Here is a 15730-nt window from a genome sequence, read left to right on the forward strand (position 1 = left end):
GGGGAGAACTGGGCAATAAATAAGGTAATTGCAGGTGTAGTAGGGACTGTGAGGAAATAAAGCAGGTTATAAAACACAGAGAGTGCCTGGGGCGGGGGCAGCACCTCAGATAGGACAGTCAGGGCAGGCCTCTCCAAGGAGGCGCCATTTGTGCCAAGACCTGGCAGAGGAGAAGGAGCCCATCAAACAGAATCTGGGGAAACATTCTTTCAGGTTTAAGGAAGAGGAAGTGCAAAGGCCCTGGGGCAGGAACAAGCTTGACTTGTCTAAGTGACAGAAAGAAGCCAGAGCCTGAGAGCAATTGAGAGGACCGGGGAGAGGTGGACAGGGGTCGGATCACACCCGCCCTGTGTGGGCTTGGTGGGGAGTCTGCATTTTGAACCCCAAGGCATGAGAAGCCAGGGGAGGGTCTGAGCAGGTGAATGACAGGGCTGGGACTAAGGTGAGCTGAGTGCCTTGCACCCGTCCACCTGGAGTGGGTGCCCCTTCAAACCTGTGCACTGAGCACCTCCCTGGTCTCACCTAGTCCAGACCCTGTGAGTCGTATGTTTGGATTTGAATTTTAGAAAGATCCTGCTGGCTTCCCCTGGGGGTCATGGAGGGTGGGGGCAGGGGAGGAAGTGGGAGACCCCTTAGAAGGCTGGTGCTGTCCCTGGGAGAGATGATACAGGCATCACATCCCCCTGTGCGGAACCTGGGGTCCGTGATGAGTCCGCTGAGCTGTGGCTTGGGGTGGGGTGGGGTTCCCCATGACAGCAGGGGCAAATGGAGTCATTCAAGGTCACGGGAACGGTGACTCAGCCCGACTCCAGCGACCTTGGTTTCCTCCCAACACGTCTGCTTGCTTGCTTTTTCTTTCCTTTTAGACAAATGAGACCAAAAGTCTATATCTGGACAGGACTTGAAGGATTATTTCCTCAGGAAGTAGAAAAATGACTGCAGAGAGCAAAGAGCAGAGTGAGATCTGAGACCCGCCTGAACCAAGATTAGCTGGCCCACCTTCCCCTCCCCTACCTTTGCTTGTGACCCCATCTGACCCGGGGTCAAGGGGGTGACCAAGGTTGCAGTGGAATGTGACAGTTCTTCTCCCTCAGCTTTTTAGCTCTCAGTTTTCTCTGTTGTCGTTTTGTTTATTTTGCCACGTAAAACCAATACGAATAACTTGCCCAGTTACGGGGTCTGTTGATGGGGGGACCTTTGCGAGCGTCCCTGTTGGGTTGAGTTCTTATAACAGTCATGTATCCCCATTTTATTCGTGGGGATACTGAGGTTCCCCGCTGGCTTATCGATGCGGAGACCCAGCTGGTGAGTGACAGAGCCAGGCCTGAAACAGAGTTGTCCAGCGCAAAGCATCAGCCTGGCTCGTCCAGACCCCTCCCCAAATCGCACGCTACCTGAGAGCTGGGGCTCCGTCCGCTCACCTCTGCATCCTCCGTGGGGCTGGCAGAGAACAGATGACCAGAAATGTCTGCTCCTCCAGACTGGGCTTTTTCCTTTCCTTTCACTGGGGGGCGATTTGTCTTGCATTGGTTGGATGGTTCAGAGACAGGCTGACTACCTGACTCGGGACTTGGGCTGCCACCAACGCATCCGGAGGATCGCTGGGTCCAAGAGAGGAGTTCTGTCTGCAGAAGTAGTCTCCGAAGGCTTTCCTGCCAGTCTATTCTCTGAGCCAGTTGCAGATACTTTCCTTGTAACTTTAGCCGAGTTGGGTTTTTGTTCTGCTGTAGCTGTCCCTGATCAAAGAAACTCTCACTGTCACTGCCAGAAGGCATCGTAGAAATCATTATGCAAGTCTGAGCAGTTGGGCAGCCTTTACAGAAAGATTGACCTGAATCTTTTCCTCTTACTTTAGATCCGTGAGTAGAGAGGGAGGAGAGAAAAGAAACAAATCCACAAAACACAGCTCCAGACTCCTGCATCCTGCCAGAAACAAGGGATCAGCGGGAACGTAAAATGGCGCCCCCCGGTGTCCTGCTTTGCTTGCTCTCTGCAACTGTCTTCTCTCTCCTGGATGGAAGTGTGGCGTTCCTGTCCCACCACCGCCTGAAAGGCAGGTTTCAGAGGGACCGCAGAAACATCCGTCCCAACATCATCCTCGTGCTGACGGACGACCAGGATGTGGAGCTCGGTAAGACCCTGGCCGCTGGCAGGCGGTATCGACCAAGCTCACGGTGCTGGGTCTCAGGATCCTGATGCAGGATGCTCGGGTAGACCCTGCAGGGTTCATGTCCAGTCGACTGAACCAAGTCCTGGGGTGGTCGCACACGCGTGAATGCACAGCTGGGTCCTCGAGGTTAGGGGTCTCCAACCTTTTTCTAATGCGGGACCATTCCTAGATTCCTCCAAAGTCTGAAGGAGAAGAGATGTTAAGACCAATTCATTATTTCTGTCCAATTTCTATTGAGAACCTACTACATTCCAGGCAATATTCTAGGGCCTGGAACTTCAGTAGCGAGTCAGGCAGGCACAGTCTCTACTCTCTTGGAATGAGGGAGACAGATAATCAGAATCATTGCTAGTTCACATGGAAGATAATTTCAAGAAGGGAGAAATGCTCTGGGGTAACTGAAGAGGGTGCTGGATGCGGGGGAGGGATGGTCAGAGCTATTTTGGATTAGTTATCAGGGAGGGCCCCTCAGAGGAGGTGATATTTGAGCTGACGCTGAACAGAAAGAAGAAACCAGCCTGGGGCATGTGTGTGTCTGTGTGTGCGTCTGTGTGCGTCTGTCTGTGTGTGTGTGTGTGTGTGTGTGTGTACGTACCCCTGCTCCACCAATCTTAACAGGTTTGGGTGGGCTCAGCCTTCCTTGGTGGCATCTAGGGGAAGGGAAGGTGGGCCCTATCGCCGGTGACCCGACTCAATTCACAGGTTTGGTGCTTCAGGAGGGTGAGGGCAGCCGCCTCTCGTCCTGAGCTGCTTCCCCTCTTAGTGCTGTGGGCTCCAGGGAGAGCGGGTGAGGACAGGGGCCCTTGCCAAGATGTAGTTCATTTACACCGATGACAAGCTGGAAAAGGGCACCCTCCCTTTATCGCCCACGCAGCGTCCTCCCTGAGCCGTATCCTCGCTTCACTGTGTAAACCATCCTGGACTTCCTGTCCCTGCCAAGCAAGGCCCTGGGCTCCTCCACCCAGCTGGGCGTCTTCATTTACATGAGGCATTTCTCACCACATTTTCATTCGCCTGAGAAGAAGTCCCCATAAATGAGGCCTCCAGGAAGGAGGCCCCCAGAGTCAACCTCAGCTGGACCTTCTGTTCCCCAGGGTCAAACTCCACCTACATTTCCAGCTTACCTTTGGGGGTCTCTCTCAATGTCAGTCTTCTTTCTCCTTTTCTTGTGTCTTCTCCCCCTTCGCATTCACTGATTTTACTGGTTCCATTTCTCCACATTAAACCCTACACAGCGCTGCCCTAGAGGTGCATCTAGGGAGGCGAGCCACGAATGCAAATCGCATAAGTAATTCTAAACCTTCTCTACTTTTTTAAAAATTAAGAAGAAACGGGGGAAATTAATTTTAAAGACATATTTTGCTGAACCCAATATATCCAAATTATTGTCATCTTAACATATAATCAATATAAAAAATCATTAATGAGATAGTTTACATTTTTTATATTGCTTTTACAATCTAGCATGTACGTTACACTTCGAGGACATCTCAGGACCAGCTACCTTTCAAGTGCTCAGTAACCGTTTATAGCTACCGTACTGGACAGCATACAAGCCCCTCTGCATTTTCCTTATCCTATAAGTTAGATTTCCCTTCTCATCATCAGTGATGATGATAGACATACTACTGGGTATTGTGAAGATCTGGGGAAAAGCCTTCCAAGCAGAGGGAACAGTGTGTGCAAAGGCCCTGAGGCAGGACCAAGGAGACAGATGTGGCTGGAGCCTGAGGAAGGGTCATAGCATGACCCTGGAGAGAAGGAAGGGAGCCAGATCTTGGAGGTTCTCCTGGGTTGTGGTAAAGAGTGCCAGTAGTGGACCAGGTGAGTGGTGGGCCTTTAGCCTCTGTCCACTATCGAAGGGCAACCGACTGTTGTTGGTCGCAACAAATTTAAAGGTTTACTGGAAAAGCCTCTGCAGCCAAACATAAGATTGCGGTGAAGATCCAACTGCAAGTCTGCACCCTTTTTGGATCCATTATTAAAAGTACGAATCAGTCTTTTAAGCACCAAGTAAAGGTGATTTCTGTACATCCGAGCCAGTCCTTATCATGATTTGTATTAATGAACGCAAGTATAGATGTTTCTCAGGGAATTTATCTGTGCAAAAAGAATTTGCAGCCAGGAAGCAGTCAAAGCCCAGGGCTTTTATTGACAGTTTGACACGTATGATACCTATCTCACAGGCAGCATTTAGAATGAGCCACATTCGATAGCCATGGGGAGCCTACAGAAAGTGTCCATAGGACTGTGAGTATTGTTTCTGGCAGAATTTTGCAAAGAGTGCTCAGAGGCAGCACCTGACCTCAGGGCACCTTGGTCTTGCCTCATGGGGCCCCTCAAGCTGTTTCCATCGTAGTTCTGCCTGGGGACCCCCCCGGACGTTTATTCATGCATTCAACAGATATTGATTAAGCATCTACTCTGTGCGGCGCACTGTGCCGGGAGCGGGAGATCTGGGGAAGGATCCCTCCAGCTGGAGAGAACAGGAAAGGCAAAGACAGTTAGAAATGAGCTTGGTGGGTTGGGACAGGAAGAATGCCTGTGAGCCAGGTGGAGCGACCCCGGGTATAAGTGGAGAGAGATGAGGCCAGGTCGTGCGGGACCTTGCAGCCATGGTGAGGGTTTTGAGTTTTATTCTTAGTGAAACAGACATGAGTGAAAATGGGCCTTGAGCAAAGGAGGGGCTGTGACCTGACTTAGGTTCCAGTAGGATCCCTCTGGCTGTTACGTTGAAATAAATGACATTAGGGGGACAGGACCATAGCGGGGCAGGCGAGGATGGAAGCCTGGACCAGGGCAGGAACAGTGGAACCCGGAAGACATGCATGAACGGGTTGGACGGGGGCTGTGGGTGGTGAGGAAACGAGGCGCATTAGCGGCGACTCCTAGGTCTTTGGCTGGAACCAGGTGAATGATTGAACAGGCACTCTTAGGAGCGCCGCATTTTTGCTGCAGCTGCGTGATCTAACTAAGCCTCGTGTCAGAATCTGATTGTAAGTTTGCACCTGTGACTCTCAAATAAAGCCAGCAGCATATGCAAATATAAGGAAAGGGCCGCCAGGTGTGATGAGGACGTGGGAGAGAGGAAAGCAGAGAAAACCAGGGCTAACTTACAACATCCTCTTCACTTTAGATGGAGAGACTGAGGCCCAGAGAAATGAAGTCACTCGTCCAAGGTCACACAGCTAGAACGTGGCTAAATGAGATTTGAACCCAGAGCCTGTGGTCTTAACCACTCCTCTGCTTAACCAGTCTCCTGGGATGGCTATTCACTTCTTTCCAGATTGGGAGTGTGTTTGTTAGTAGTTTCCACTATTACCAATACCGTTGCTGAGAATGTCTTTATACGTGCATCTTTGCATAGGTGAGCGAGGATTTCTGAAAGATAAATTCTGGGAAGTGGACGCAGTAGGTTTGGATCCCTCGTGTTCGGTGGTATCTGTCACTTTCCCCCCACAGCACTCGCACAGATCAGTGCCTACAAGTCTTCCCTTCTGCGAAGGAGCCACAGCCCCTCCAACAGCATCTGGAGGAGGCTGTGCTTCTTTTAGGAGGTGAGGGAGGATGGCAAGGTGGTAGAGGGGGGAGGGGGGATTTTTATAAACCACCAGACAGACCCAGATCAATAATGCATGTTCCCCCGAAAGGCCAGCACATTATCTCACAGTCAGCAACAACTGGCACACAGAGGGTAGTCCTAAAAAATTTATCATCTGCTATTTTCTGCTCAGCCAGGCGGCAGTTCTGATGGTTCTTGGGGCTGGAGACTTCGCAACTAAGATGATTCCAGGCCTTTCTTCCAGTCCCGGGGCGGAGAACAGCCATCCATCCTAATTAGGGTCTGGATGAGAGAGCTGGTATGGGACACAGCACAGAAGAGGGGCTCTTCCTGTTTCCTAATTCCTAATTGTGAGGGGGGTGCATTTAACATGCCTCCCTGAGTTGTCATTTGAAAGTGTCCAGTGCCCAGGGGAACAGGTTCCAGGGCGTATTGGTCAGTAAGTGGCCTCCATTATTAATGTATTTTTCAGAGTGATTGGGAAAATCCCTGTGTTTGGATGACCCTTGGAGACCAGCAGGGTCTTGGCCACCCTCTTTACCAGGAGGGTAGAAGAGGGAGAAGAATACAGAAGCCAAGGTCTCGTTTGCATGTGTCCTTCAAATAGGCCTTGAAACCGGTGGACTCTGCCGGGTTTACTAGTTTAATTCAATCCAGGCAAACCCTTGGTGAGCCTCCAGGCCTGGAACAGGCTCTGAGACACCAAGATGAGTTGGACATGGTCCTTGCCTGGAGCAAGAGAGTATTTGCGACATCCCAGGACCGTCTGTTCTATGACTTGAACTGGACTTACCTTTTGAAGCTTAAGTATTATTTTAACAGGAAGCTTTAATTATGACTGTATATGAAACACTGGTATCTACTGGTTTTTCACTAGTGGTAGTGAAGGTCACTGCAAGACCAAGTCTAATGAGAACAGCAGTGTTTTCACCTCTCAGCAAGATGTTGCCTCCCCTGAGGCCGAGGCCTGGATGGCTTTGTTATAAAAGGTGATGGTTTCCTTTGCTGTGCAGAAGATTTGAAGTTTCATAAGGTCCCATTTGTTTATTTTTGGGTTTATTTCCATTTCTCTAGGAGGTGGGTCAAAAAGGATCTTGCTGTGATTTATGTCATGGAGTGTTCTGCCTATGTTTTCCTCTAGGAGTTTGATAGTGTCTGGCCTTACATTTAGGTCTTTAATCCATTTTGAGTTTATTTTTGTGTATGGTGTTAGGGAGTGTTCTAATTTCATTCTTTTTTTTTTTTTTTTACAGAACTTATAATTTTATTTTAAAATTTTAACCATAATATGGGTAATTGTGAGAAAGATACTTAAGGTTTTTTATTTGCCCAATTTCCAAATAGTTCCTTATTCTTTATTTTCTAGTCTAGGCAGAGTTTTAATTTCCTTCTTAGCTGTTTACATTTTAAAAGCACGGTTAAGATTTACATCTTCAAGGGAAAGTACACAATTTTTCTCTTAAAGGTTTTGGAGCATGGACTTCCCTGGTGTTGCAGTGGTTGAGAGTCCGCCCGCCGATGCAGGGCACACGGGCTCGTGCTCCGGTCCGGGAAGATCCCACATGCCACGGAGCGGCTAGGCCCGTGAGCCACGGCCGCCGAGCCTGTGCGTCCGGAGCCTGTGCTCCGCAACGGGAGAGGCCACAGCAGTGAGAGACCCGCGTACCGCAAAAAAAAAAAAATTTTGGAGCATATTTGTCTATTAGCAGAAATCTAGGGTATTTACTATTTAAATTTTTCCTTCTATTTCTTAGGTGAAGTACAGTTGTACTTCCAATGTCCTGATTTTTTTTAACAATATCTGCAAATGTCTGAGGGAAAATAGGAAAGAGTCTGAGTGGATTTTGAGTTGCTTTCAGAGTTATGCTTCTGTTTTTCTAAAGAGTCAACTTGTAAATCAAGAATTGCTAATTCCAACTCTTTCTTTGTCTGCATTTCTGTAAGTCATCTTCAAAGAATTGGATAGACTTTCCCATTATAATGTTTATGAGTGATTAGCCCATCTAACCACATTATTTGAATTTGCCTTTTTATTTTTTTTATTTTTTTTTAACATCTTTATTGGAGTATAATTGCTTTACAATGGTATGTTAGTTTCAGCTTCACAACAAAATGAATCAGTTATATATATACATATGTTCCCATATCTCCTCCCTCTTGCATCTCCCTCCCTCCCACCCTCCCTATCCCACCCCTCCAGGCGGTCACAAAGCACCGAGCTGATCTCCCTGTGCTATGCGGCTGCTTCCCACTAGCTATCTACCTTATGTTTGGTAGTGTATATATGTCCATGCCTCTTTCTCGCTTTGTCACAGCTTACCCTTCCCCCTCCCCATAGCCTCAAGTCCATTCTCTAGTAAGTCTGTGTCTTTATTCCTGTTTCACCCCTAGGTTTTTCATGACATTTTTTTTTCTTAAATTTCATATATATGTGTTAGCATACGGTATTTGTCTCTCTCTTTCTGACTTACTTCACTCTGTATGACAGACTCTAGGTCTATCCACCTCATTACAAATAGCTCAATTTCGTTTCTTTTTATGACTGAGTAATATTCCATTGTATATATGTGCCACATCTTCTTTATTCATTCATCGGATGATGGACATTTAGGTTGTTTCCATCTCTGGGCTATTGTAAATAGAGCTGCAATGAACATTTTGGTACATGACTCTTTTTGAATTATGGTTTTCTCAGGGTATATGCCCAGTAGTGGGATTGCTGGGTCATATGGTAGTTCTATTTTTAGTTTTTTAAGGAACCTCCATACTGTTCTCCATAGTGGCTATATCAATTTACATTCCCACCAACAGTGTAAGAGTGTTCCCTTTTCTCCACACCCTCTCCAGCATTTATTGTTTCTAGATTTTTTGATGATGGCCATTCTGACTGGTGTGAGATGATATCTCATTGTAGTTTTGATTTGCATTTCTCTAATAGTGATGTTGAGCAGCTTTTCATGTGCTTCTTGGCCATCTGTATATCTTCTTTGGAGAAATGTCTATTTAGGTCTTCTGCCCATTTTTGGATTGGGTTGTTTGTTTTTTTGTTATTGAGCTGCATGAGCTGCTTATAAATTTTGGAGATTAATCCTTTGTCAGTTGCTTCATTTGAAAATATTTTCTCCCATTCTGAGGGTTGTCTTTTGGTCTTGTTTATGGTTTCCTTTGCTGCACAAAAGCTTTTAAGTTTCATTAGGTCCCATTTGTTTACTTTTGTTTTTATTTCCATTTCTCTAGGAGGTGGGTCAAAAAGGACCTTACTGTGACTTATGTCATAGAGTGTCCTGCCTATGTTTTCCTCTAAGAGTTTGATAGTTTCTGGCCTTACATTTAGGTCTTTAATCCATTTTGAGCTTATTTTTGTGTATGGTGTTAGGGAGTGATCTAATCTCATACTTTTACATGTAGCTGTCCAGTTTTCCCAGCACCACTTATTGAAGAGGCTGTCTTTTCTCCACTGTATATTCTTGCCTCCTTTATCGAAGATAAGGTGACCATATATACAATGGAATATTACTCAGCCATAAAAAGAAACAAAATTGAGGTATTTGTAGTGAGGTGGATGGATCTAGAGTCTGTCATACAGAGTGAAGTAAGTCAGAAAGAGAAAAATACCGTATGCTAACACATATATATGGAATCTAAGAAAGAAAAAAAAAAGGTCATGAAGAACCTAGGGGTAAGACGGGAATAAAGACACAGACCTACTAGAGAATGGACTTGAGGACCGGGGAGGGGGAAGGGTAAGCTAGGAGGAAGTGAGAGAGTGGCATGGACATATATACACTACCAAACGTAAAATAGATAGCTAGTGGGAAGCAGCCGCATGGCACAGGGATATTGGCTCGGTGCTTTGTGACAGCCTGGAGGGGTGGGATAGGGAGGGTGGGAGGGAGGGAGACGCAAGAGGGAAGAGATATGGGAACATATGTATATGTATAACTGATTCACTTTGTTATAAAGCAGAAACTAACACACCATTGTAAAGCAAGTATACTCCAATAAAGGTGTTAAAAAAAAAAAAGGTGATGGGCAGTTTTGAGAGAGGCGTTAAAGGTGAAGCAGCCCCTCCCTGAGACTCTCTCCTGGACATAATCAACAGGATGGAGACTAGAAAAGGAAAGGACTTTCTCGAGTGTGAGTCACGGGCTTTGAACGTTGGGGCCACGCTTATGTAACTGCCACCTGGCAGTAACTCTTGTGTCTGAGGGTTAAGGAGACCCTGTTGGTCTCCAAGGGTCATCCAAACACAGAGATTTTCCCAATCGCTCTGAAAAATATATTAAAAAGAAAGGAAGGGAAGTCAGCAAGGAGGGGAGGGGAAAGGGAGGGTTGTGATTTTATGTAGGGCGGCCTCACTGAGAAAGGGAAATTTAGGCAAAGAAGGTAAGGGAATGAGTCAAGGAACCTCCCCCAGGAAGAGCATTCCAGGCAGAGGGAACAGTGAATGCAAAGGCCCTGAAGCAGAAGCAGTCCCAGCAGGCTCCCAGAGCAGCAGGTGGCCCACAGTGGCAGAGCAGTGTGAGCAAAAGAGACGGGAAGAGATGAGGTCTGAGAGGCAATGGCGGGGGTGGGGGGTGGGGGAGGGGGATCATGCAGGGCCTTTGAACCGGAGGGAGGACTGTGGCTTTCTAAATGAGATGGACACGAGCAAGGACATTGACATCACCTGACTTACGTGTTAATAAGACTCCTTTGGCTATTTTATGGAGAATAGATTGAAGAGATATAGTAGGAGAAGTGAGGGGTCTACTGCAATGGTCCAAGCACAAGATGATGGTGGTTCAGACCAGAGTGGAGAAAGTAGTCAGACGCTGCCCAGAGTTAGAGGGTGGAGCTGATAAGATGTGCTCATGGATCTGTTGTGGAGTGGGAGAGAAGAGTCCAGAATAACTCCAAGGTTTTGGTCGGAACAACTGCAAGGAGGGATTTTCTGTTTACAGACATGGGGAAGAGCTATGGTCTGGAGCTCAGTCCTGGACCTGGTAAGTTGCAGATGCCCACAAAAAGCCAAGAGGAGCTGTCCAAGGCAGCCAGCCTTCAGAGACAGGAGCTCAGGGGGGAGGCCCAGGCCTGGATGGGCCTGGAGTGGGGGAGGGTGGGAATTATATGCAGATTGTGAGCCTGTTTGTGCTTTCCTGGGTTGGAGACCCTCACTGGGTTCTCAGAGGGGCCTGTGATCCTGCAAACGGCAGCCTTCAGCCTGGAGGGCTGTCTTGTAGGAGAGGCTGGCTCTTGCGAGAGAGGCTCAGGGGGGCTTCTGGCCAGGCATTTGTTTGCCTCTTTCCATCTGTGAACACGAGGAAACCACACCCTGTGCTGCAGCCTGATATCCAGAAATCAATTCTAAATTGCAGGCTTGGGTGCTCTGCAGGGGCCAAATGGCTGGAAGCCCAGGATAGTGTGCCCAGATTCCGGACGCCAGATCGGTGGTAACTTCCAGTGTAGCCTCTCTGAGATACCAAGTCCTGACATTCCTGCCGCTGCTCACTGGAGTTAGAAAAACATGTAGATGCAGGTTATCTCAGGAAGAAGAGAGGCTCACGTGGACCCACCCTGGTGTTCAACTTGCCAAGCACATTCCTGCAACGTTTTTTCTTTTTAATTCAGCAACACTTAGGAGATCACTTAAGTTCTGGAAGCTAAGTGTGTCAGCATCAGGTTTGGCTGCATGTATAAGAAATTATAACAGTGGCTTAAACAAGACAGAGTTTTGCTTCTTACTCACATGAAAACGTCTGGAAGTTGGCAGTTCAGGGCCAGCCTGGTGGCTTCAAGGTTATGAGGGACCCAAGCTCCTTCTCTACTTTTGTATTCTACTATGCTTACTGTGTGGCTTCCATCTTTAAGGTCACCTTCCTTCATCATTCAGAATAGCTGCTGGAGCTCCAGCTATCACAGCCACATTCCGGGCAGCAAGGAGGAGGAGGAAGCAGAAAGGGCAAAAAGGATGGACCTTCAAGTTAAGTCAGCTCCCTTTAAGAACCGCATCCCAAACATCACCTACAACACGGACAGAACTTATTTAATTAGCCATACAATCTCAGCAGGAAATACAAGACACATTCAAACTTGAGTTATTCAAGGAGGGTTTAACTTTTTTGCTAAGGTATGAGCAAGTGTGGGGAAATCACTAGTGATAGTGCAGCACGCAAGGCTAGTTAGTAACAGTGGGGTCATCCCCACTCCAAGACCAAGAGGGTGAGGGCAGCAAATGATACTGGAAACTCATGACACAGGGCCATTCAGTAGGAGCTGTCACCCTCTGTTGACACCACAGGGAGCAAGATGGAGGAATCCATACCCGAACCTCAGTTCTTCCTTTTGCTGATCTCCTGCCAGGACCCCCCATTAGCCAAACCTAGTCCAAAGCCAGAGTATAAAGCCACTTGTGGATACAGCCCATCCAGGTCAGCTCCCTGGGCTGGAGAACGAGGCAGACAGTGGATCTGGAAGGTTAAAGGAAGGACCACTCCCACATGTAGCTACAAGAGAGTCTGGGAAATGCGGTTTCCTAGCTGGGTGTGTTGAAGATTAAAATCAGGGCGTGTTAATAAGGAAGAAGGGGAAACAGTTATTGGTGGGCAACCTGGGGTCTCAGCCACACCAGAGATCAGGAGCAAGGGTACCCCGAAGGGGCAGCGCCCCCAGCAGGGGGTGTGTGGTTAAATGATGGGCACCACGAGGTGGTATAGGACACACATGCTTCCCCACCGAGCTCACGGCCCCCACCCCCGGCCTGTCCTGGTCAAGGCTCTGTACCAGCCTTTACCCAAACCCACACCCCCTCTTCGCTCCCTTAAAGCCTGGGCTCTGTGGGTCTCCAGGCCACGGTGTTACTTTGCGAGTTTACTTAGCTGGTCAGTTCAGCTGGAGTAGAATCAGCTACCGGTTGCAAACCCAGTGCCTGCAGGGCCAGGCTGGTACCACAGATGAGGGAAGTGGCCCTGATGGGGGCCATGCAGAACCGGAGGGGAGCCCTTCTGAAGCCAGCCTTTGCTACTCAGATCCACCCACCTGTGGGCCCATCAAGCCCAGATCTGTGTATTTTCATGCAAAGCCTGAAATCAGGATTGATGTGAAATCTCCCAAATAAAAGTTAGCAATTAATTCCGATTTTTAAACACTTCTGAGCAGACCTAAATCCAACACACGCAGACAAGAGTCTGTCCAAAGGCGCTTGATTTGCGAGCCCTGTGTTACACCATATATAGTTGGGAGCTACTGTAATTTAAATTTTTTAAAGCTAACATGTTTTGAGTCCTTTCTGTATGCCAAGCATTGAACTAAAGGCTTTGCATATATTTTTCTCAGTTAAAATTCTGCAATAGTCTAGGTAAGAAAAAGCCATGGTTAAACATAGATTTAAGTCAAGACCCTGGGTTTGCTAACCGTGTCTCATCTCCCACTACTTCCCAAGGAGGGTCCGACATCACAGACTCCAATTATTTACCTATAATTTTAAGAAAACAAACATCAGAAAACATCATCTCTTTAGTTATCCATCAAAACCAATGCCTCCTATGTAATGCCACCCAAGTTGGGGGCCGCAGGACTTTGTCTCGGGGCGGGGGTGGCACGTAGGGTGCATCTTCTCCTAGTTGACACAGAGCTCTAGGACAGAAAGTAGATGTGAGCCACCCAAGTCCCAGGAATGGCCAAAATTGGGTCATATTTTGAATCTTGAGAGCCCCCAGCACCTGCTAAGTCCCCAAAGATAGCAGTTGCCCTGACCCAAACCTTTAGGAGAGCACATTAAATCAGCATCTCCCAAAATGCCTTTTTAGGACACAGGCCGTGCACGAAATCATCTTGTGTGACAGGTCGACAAACATTGATTTTACTACTTACAAACTTCTTTCGATGTGCACCCAAAAAGAAATCTAAGTAGCACATCAAATCCAGAATTTCACATAGTTACCTGGGTGGAGATGAAAGTTTATTTTTTTAAAGTCACATTAGAGAAAAATATCAAATCAAATAAATAGTAGCCCAGGTGGTACACTGAGAGCCCCCCGCAAAAGCAATCAGAAAGGGGACGGGCGGGTGAGTACGTGGAGGAAGCACCGTGTTTCTGGCAGGTGGGTGGGTTTGCGCACCAGAATTTAAATCGCCATCATAGGGGGGCAGTGAGGCCTCCGCAGTCTACTAGAGTCACCGAGGAAGGTGTCAGGGTGACCTCACCCTGGCCCAGGGAGGGCGGAAGGTTTGATCACGGAAAGAAGCCAGGTCTGTTTTTGTCTGCATGTCCCCAGGCTTGTGTTGGACGACAGAAGTTTTGGTTGGCTGGCCTTTTTATTTCTGTGTGGCCTGGTCTTCCGGGCCCTTCCCTCCCCTCAGAGCTGTCCATCTGCATTAGGTCTGTGCTGGGCAAGGAGATTAGATCATATGTTTTCCTGCTCCAGATGTGGATTTATCGAGCCTCGTCAATGTGGCAGCTTTAATAAAACAGGTTACGGTCCCCAAGGGGAGGCTTAACACGTCGTGCTGCTTACGCACAGGTGCGGCTGTCATTTCAGGGCACTGTTAAATTGTGCCTTAATAGTGGATTGACACAGCTCCCCTTCAGCCGGCTTATTTGGGCCGGGGTGAGCACCCCGAGCAGACAGGTGCGGGGAACTGCTGGCAAGAGTGGACCATCATTCATTTGCCTTGCAATAAGGAGGATGGCGGTGCAAGGGCTCTGAGACCCTGATTTGGAGCCCATTAAAAGAAAGAAACGGTTCCTCCGGCAGTTTGCCTTTGGCCAAGGCAGCATTCGAGGCTGCTGACTGCAGGTGAATTATTCACCAGGTGGCGGCCCCCTTGCCTTCCAGAAGGGTCTGACAGGTCGGGTGGATGGCCAACTTTGTCCTTTCTGCAGTCTCTGGAGCCTGCGCAGGGCCAAGTCCTCACTACCAGCTGCTTCCTTCTTTCTCTTCAGTCTGTGAACAGCAGTCAAAGGCTTGATTCTGCCTGGAGCGCCCTAGATTCATGCTTTCGAGCAATATTTATTGAACACCTACTATGTGCCGGGCACTGTTCTAGGCTTCAGGGCTGTGAGGTGTGGTCAGTGGCCCTAGCTCTCATGGCTGTGACATCTAGGGCTGCAGGGGGGTGACCAGCAAGATAAATATGTAAATGTGCCAAAGTGTATAACGTGTTAGAGCAACACGTGCAGAGTTGAAAATGTAAAACAAGGGAGAGAATGTGAAATATCGGGCAGGGGAGTAAAATTGTGGATGTGGTGGGCGGGGCAGGCCTCACTAAAAAGAGAACTTTTATTCTTCTAATTGAAGTATAGTTGCTGTACCGTAGTAAGTTACAGGCATAGTAGGTAGTGATTTGCAGTTTTTAGAGGTTATACTCCATCTACAGTCATTGTGAAACGTGAGCTGTATTTCCCCGCGTTGTACAATATATCCTTGTAGTTTATTTTATACCTAATAGTTTGTACCTCTCAATCCCCTACCCGTATGTCCCCCCTCCCCCCAAGAAGAGACCTTTTGAGTAGAGACAAGAAGGGGGTGAGGGCACGGACCCTGGAGGTGCTGGGGAAAGGCGTTCCCAGCGGGAGGAACAGCACGGGCAAAGGCTCTGAGGCGGGAGCGAGGCTGCCGTGGCTGCGGAGACGGGGTGCGGAAGGGGGCCTGGAGCCCGCAGGGCCTGCGGACAACCGCGGGGACTCTGCTCTCCGAGCGGGTGGGAACCACGGAGACTGCCGAGGAGAGGAGGCTTTCTGGCTACTCCTCGGGGAATAAACGGCCGGAGTCCAGGCAGGAAGCAGCTGACCTAATTCAGAGGAAAGAGGATGACCGCTGCCCGGCGAGGAGGCGACAGGACTCTGAGTCTCGATGTTCTTTGAAGAAAGAACACCAGGCTTTGCTGATGGAGTGGATGTGGGAACAGACAGCTGGGACCAAGGAGTAGCCAAGATCATCGCCTGTGTCGCTGGAGGAGAGGGGAGGGGCTCAGGGTACACCCGAGGTGTCTCTTAGCCAGTAACGTCACCGGGTAGA

The 15730-nt window shown here is 48.4% G+C and overlaps 1 protein-coding gene across 3 annotated transcripts in view; it reads left to right on the forward strand.

Annotated features, from left to right (window-relative positions):
* SULF2 (sulfatase 2) overlaps positions 1-15730 on the forward strand; it is a 139701-nt gene that overhangs the window by 28017 nt on the left and 95954 nt on the right. For 2 of the 3 annotated variants that reach the window (XM_060030666.1, XM_060030667.1), the window contains exon 2: positions 1856-2131. In XM_060030666.1, the coding sequence (XP_059886649.1) occupies positions 1957-2131 (175 nt within the window). In that variant the 5' untranslated portion in view covers positions 1856-1956. Of the gene's footprint in view, positions 1-1855; positions 2132-10681; positions 10718-15730 lie in introns of those variants that run through there. The other variant, XM_060030668.1, reaches the window with a different exon arrangement.

Source organism: Delphinus delphis, chromosome 15, assembly GCF_949987515.2.
Source record: "Delphinus delphis chromosome 15, mDelDel1.2, whole genome shotgun sequence".
Lineage (NCBI taxonomy): Eukaryota > Metazoa > Chordata > Mammalia > Artiodactyla > Delphinidae > Delphinus > Delphinus delphis.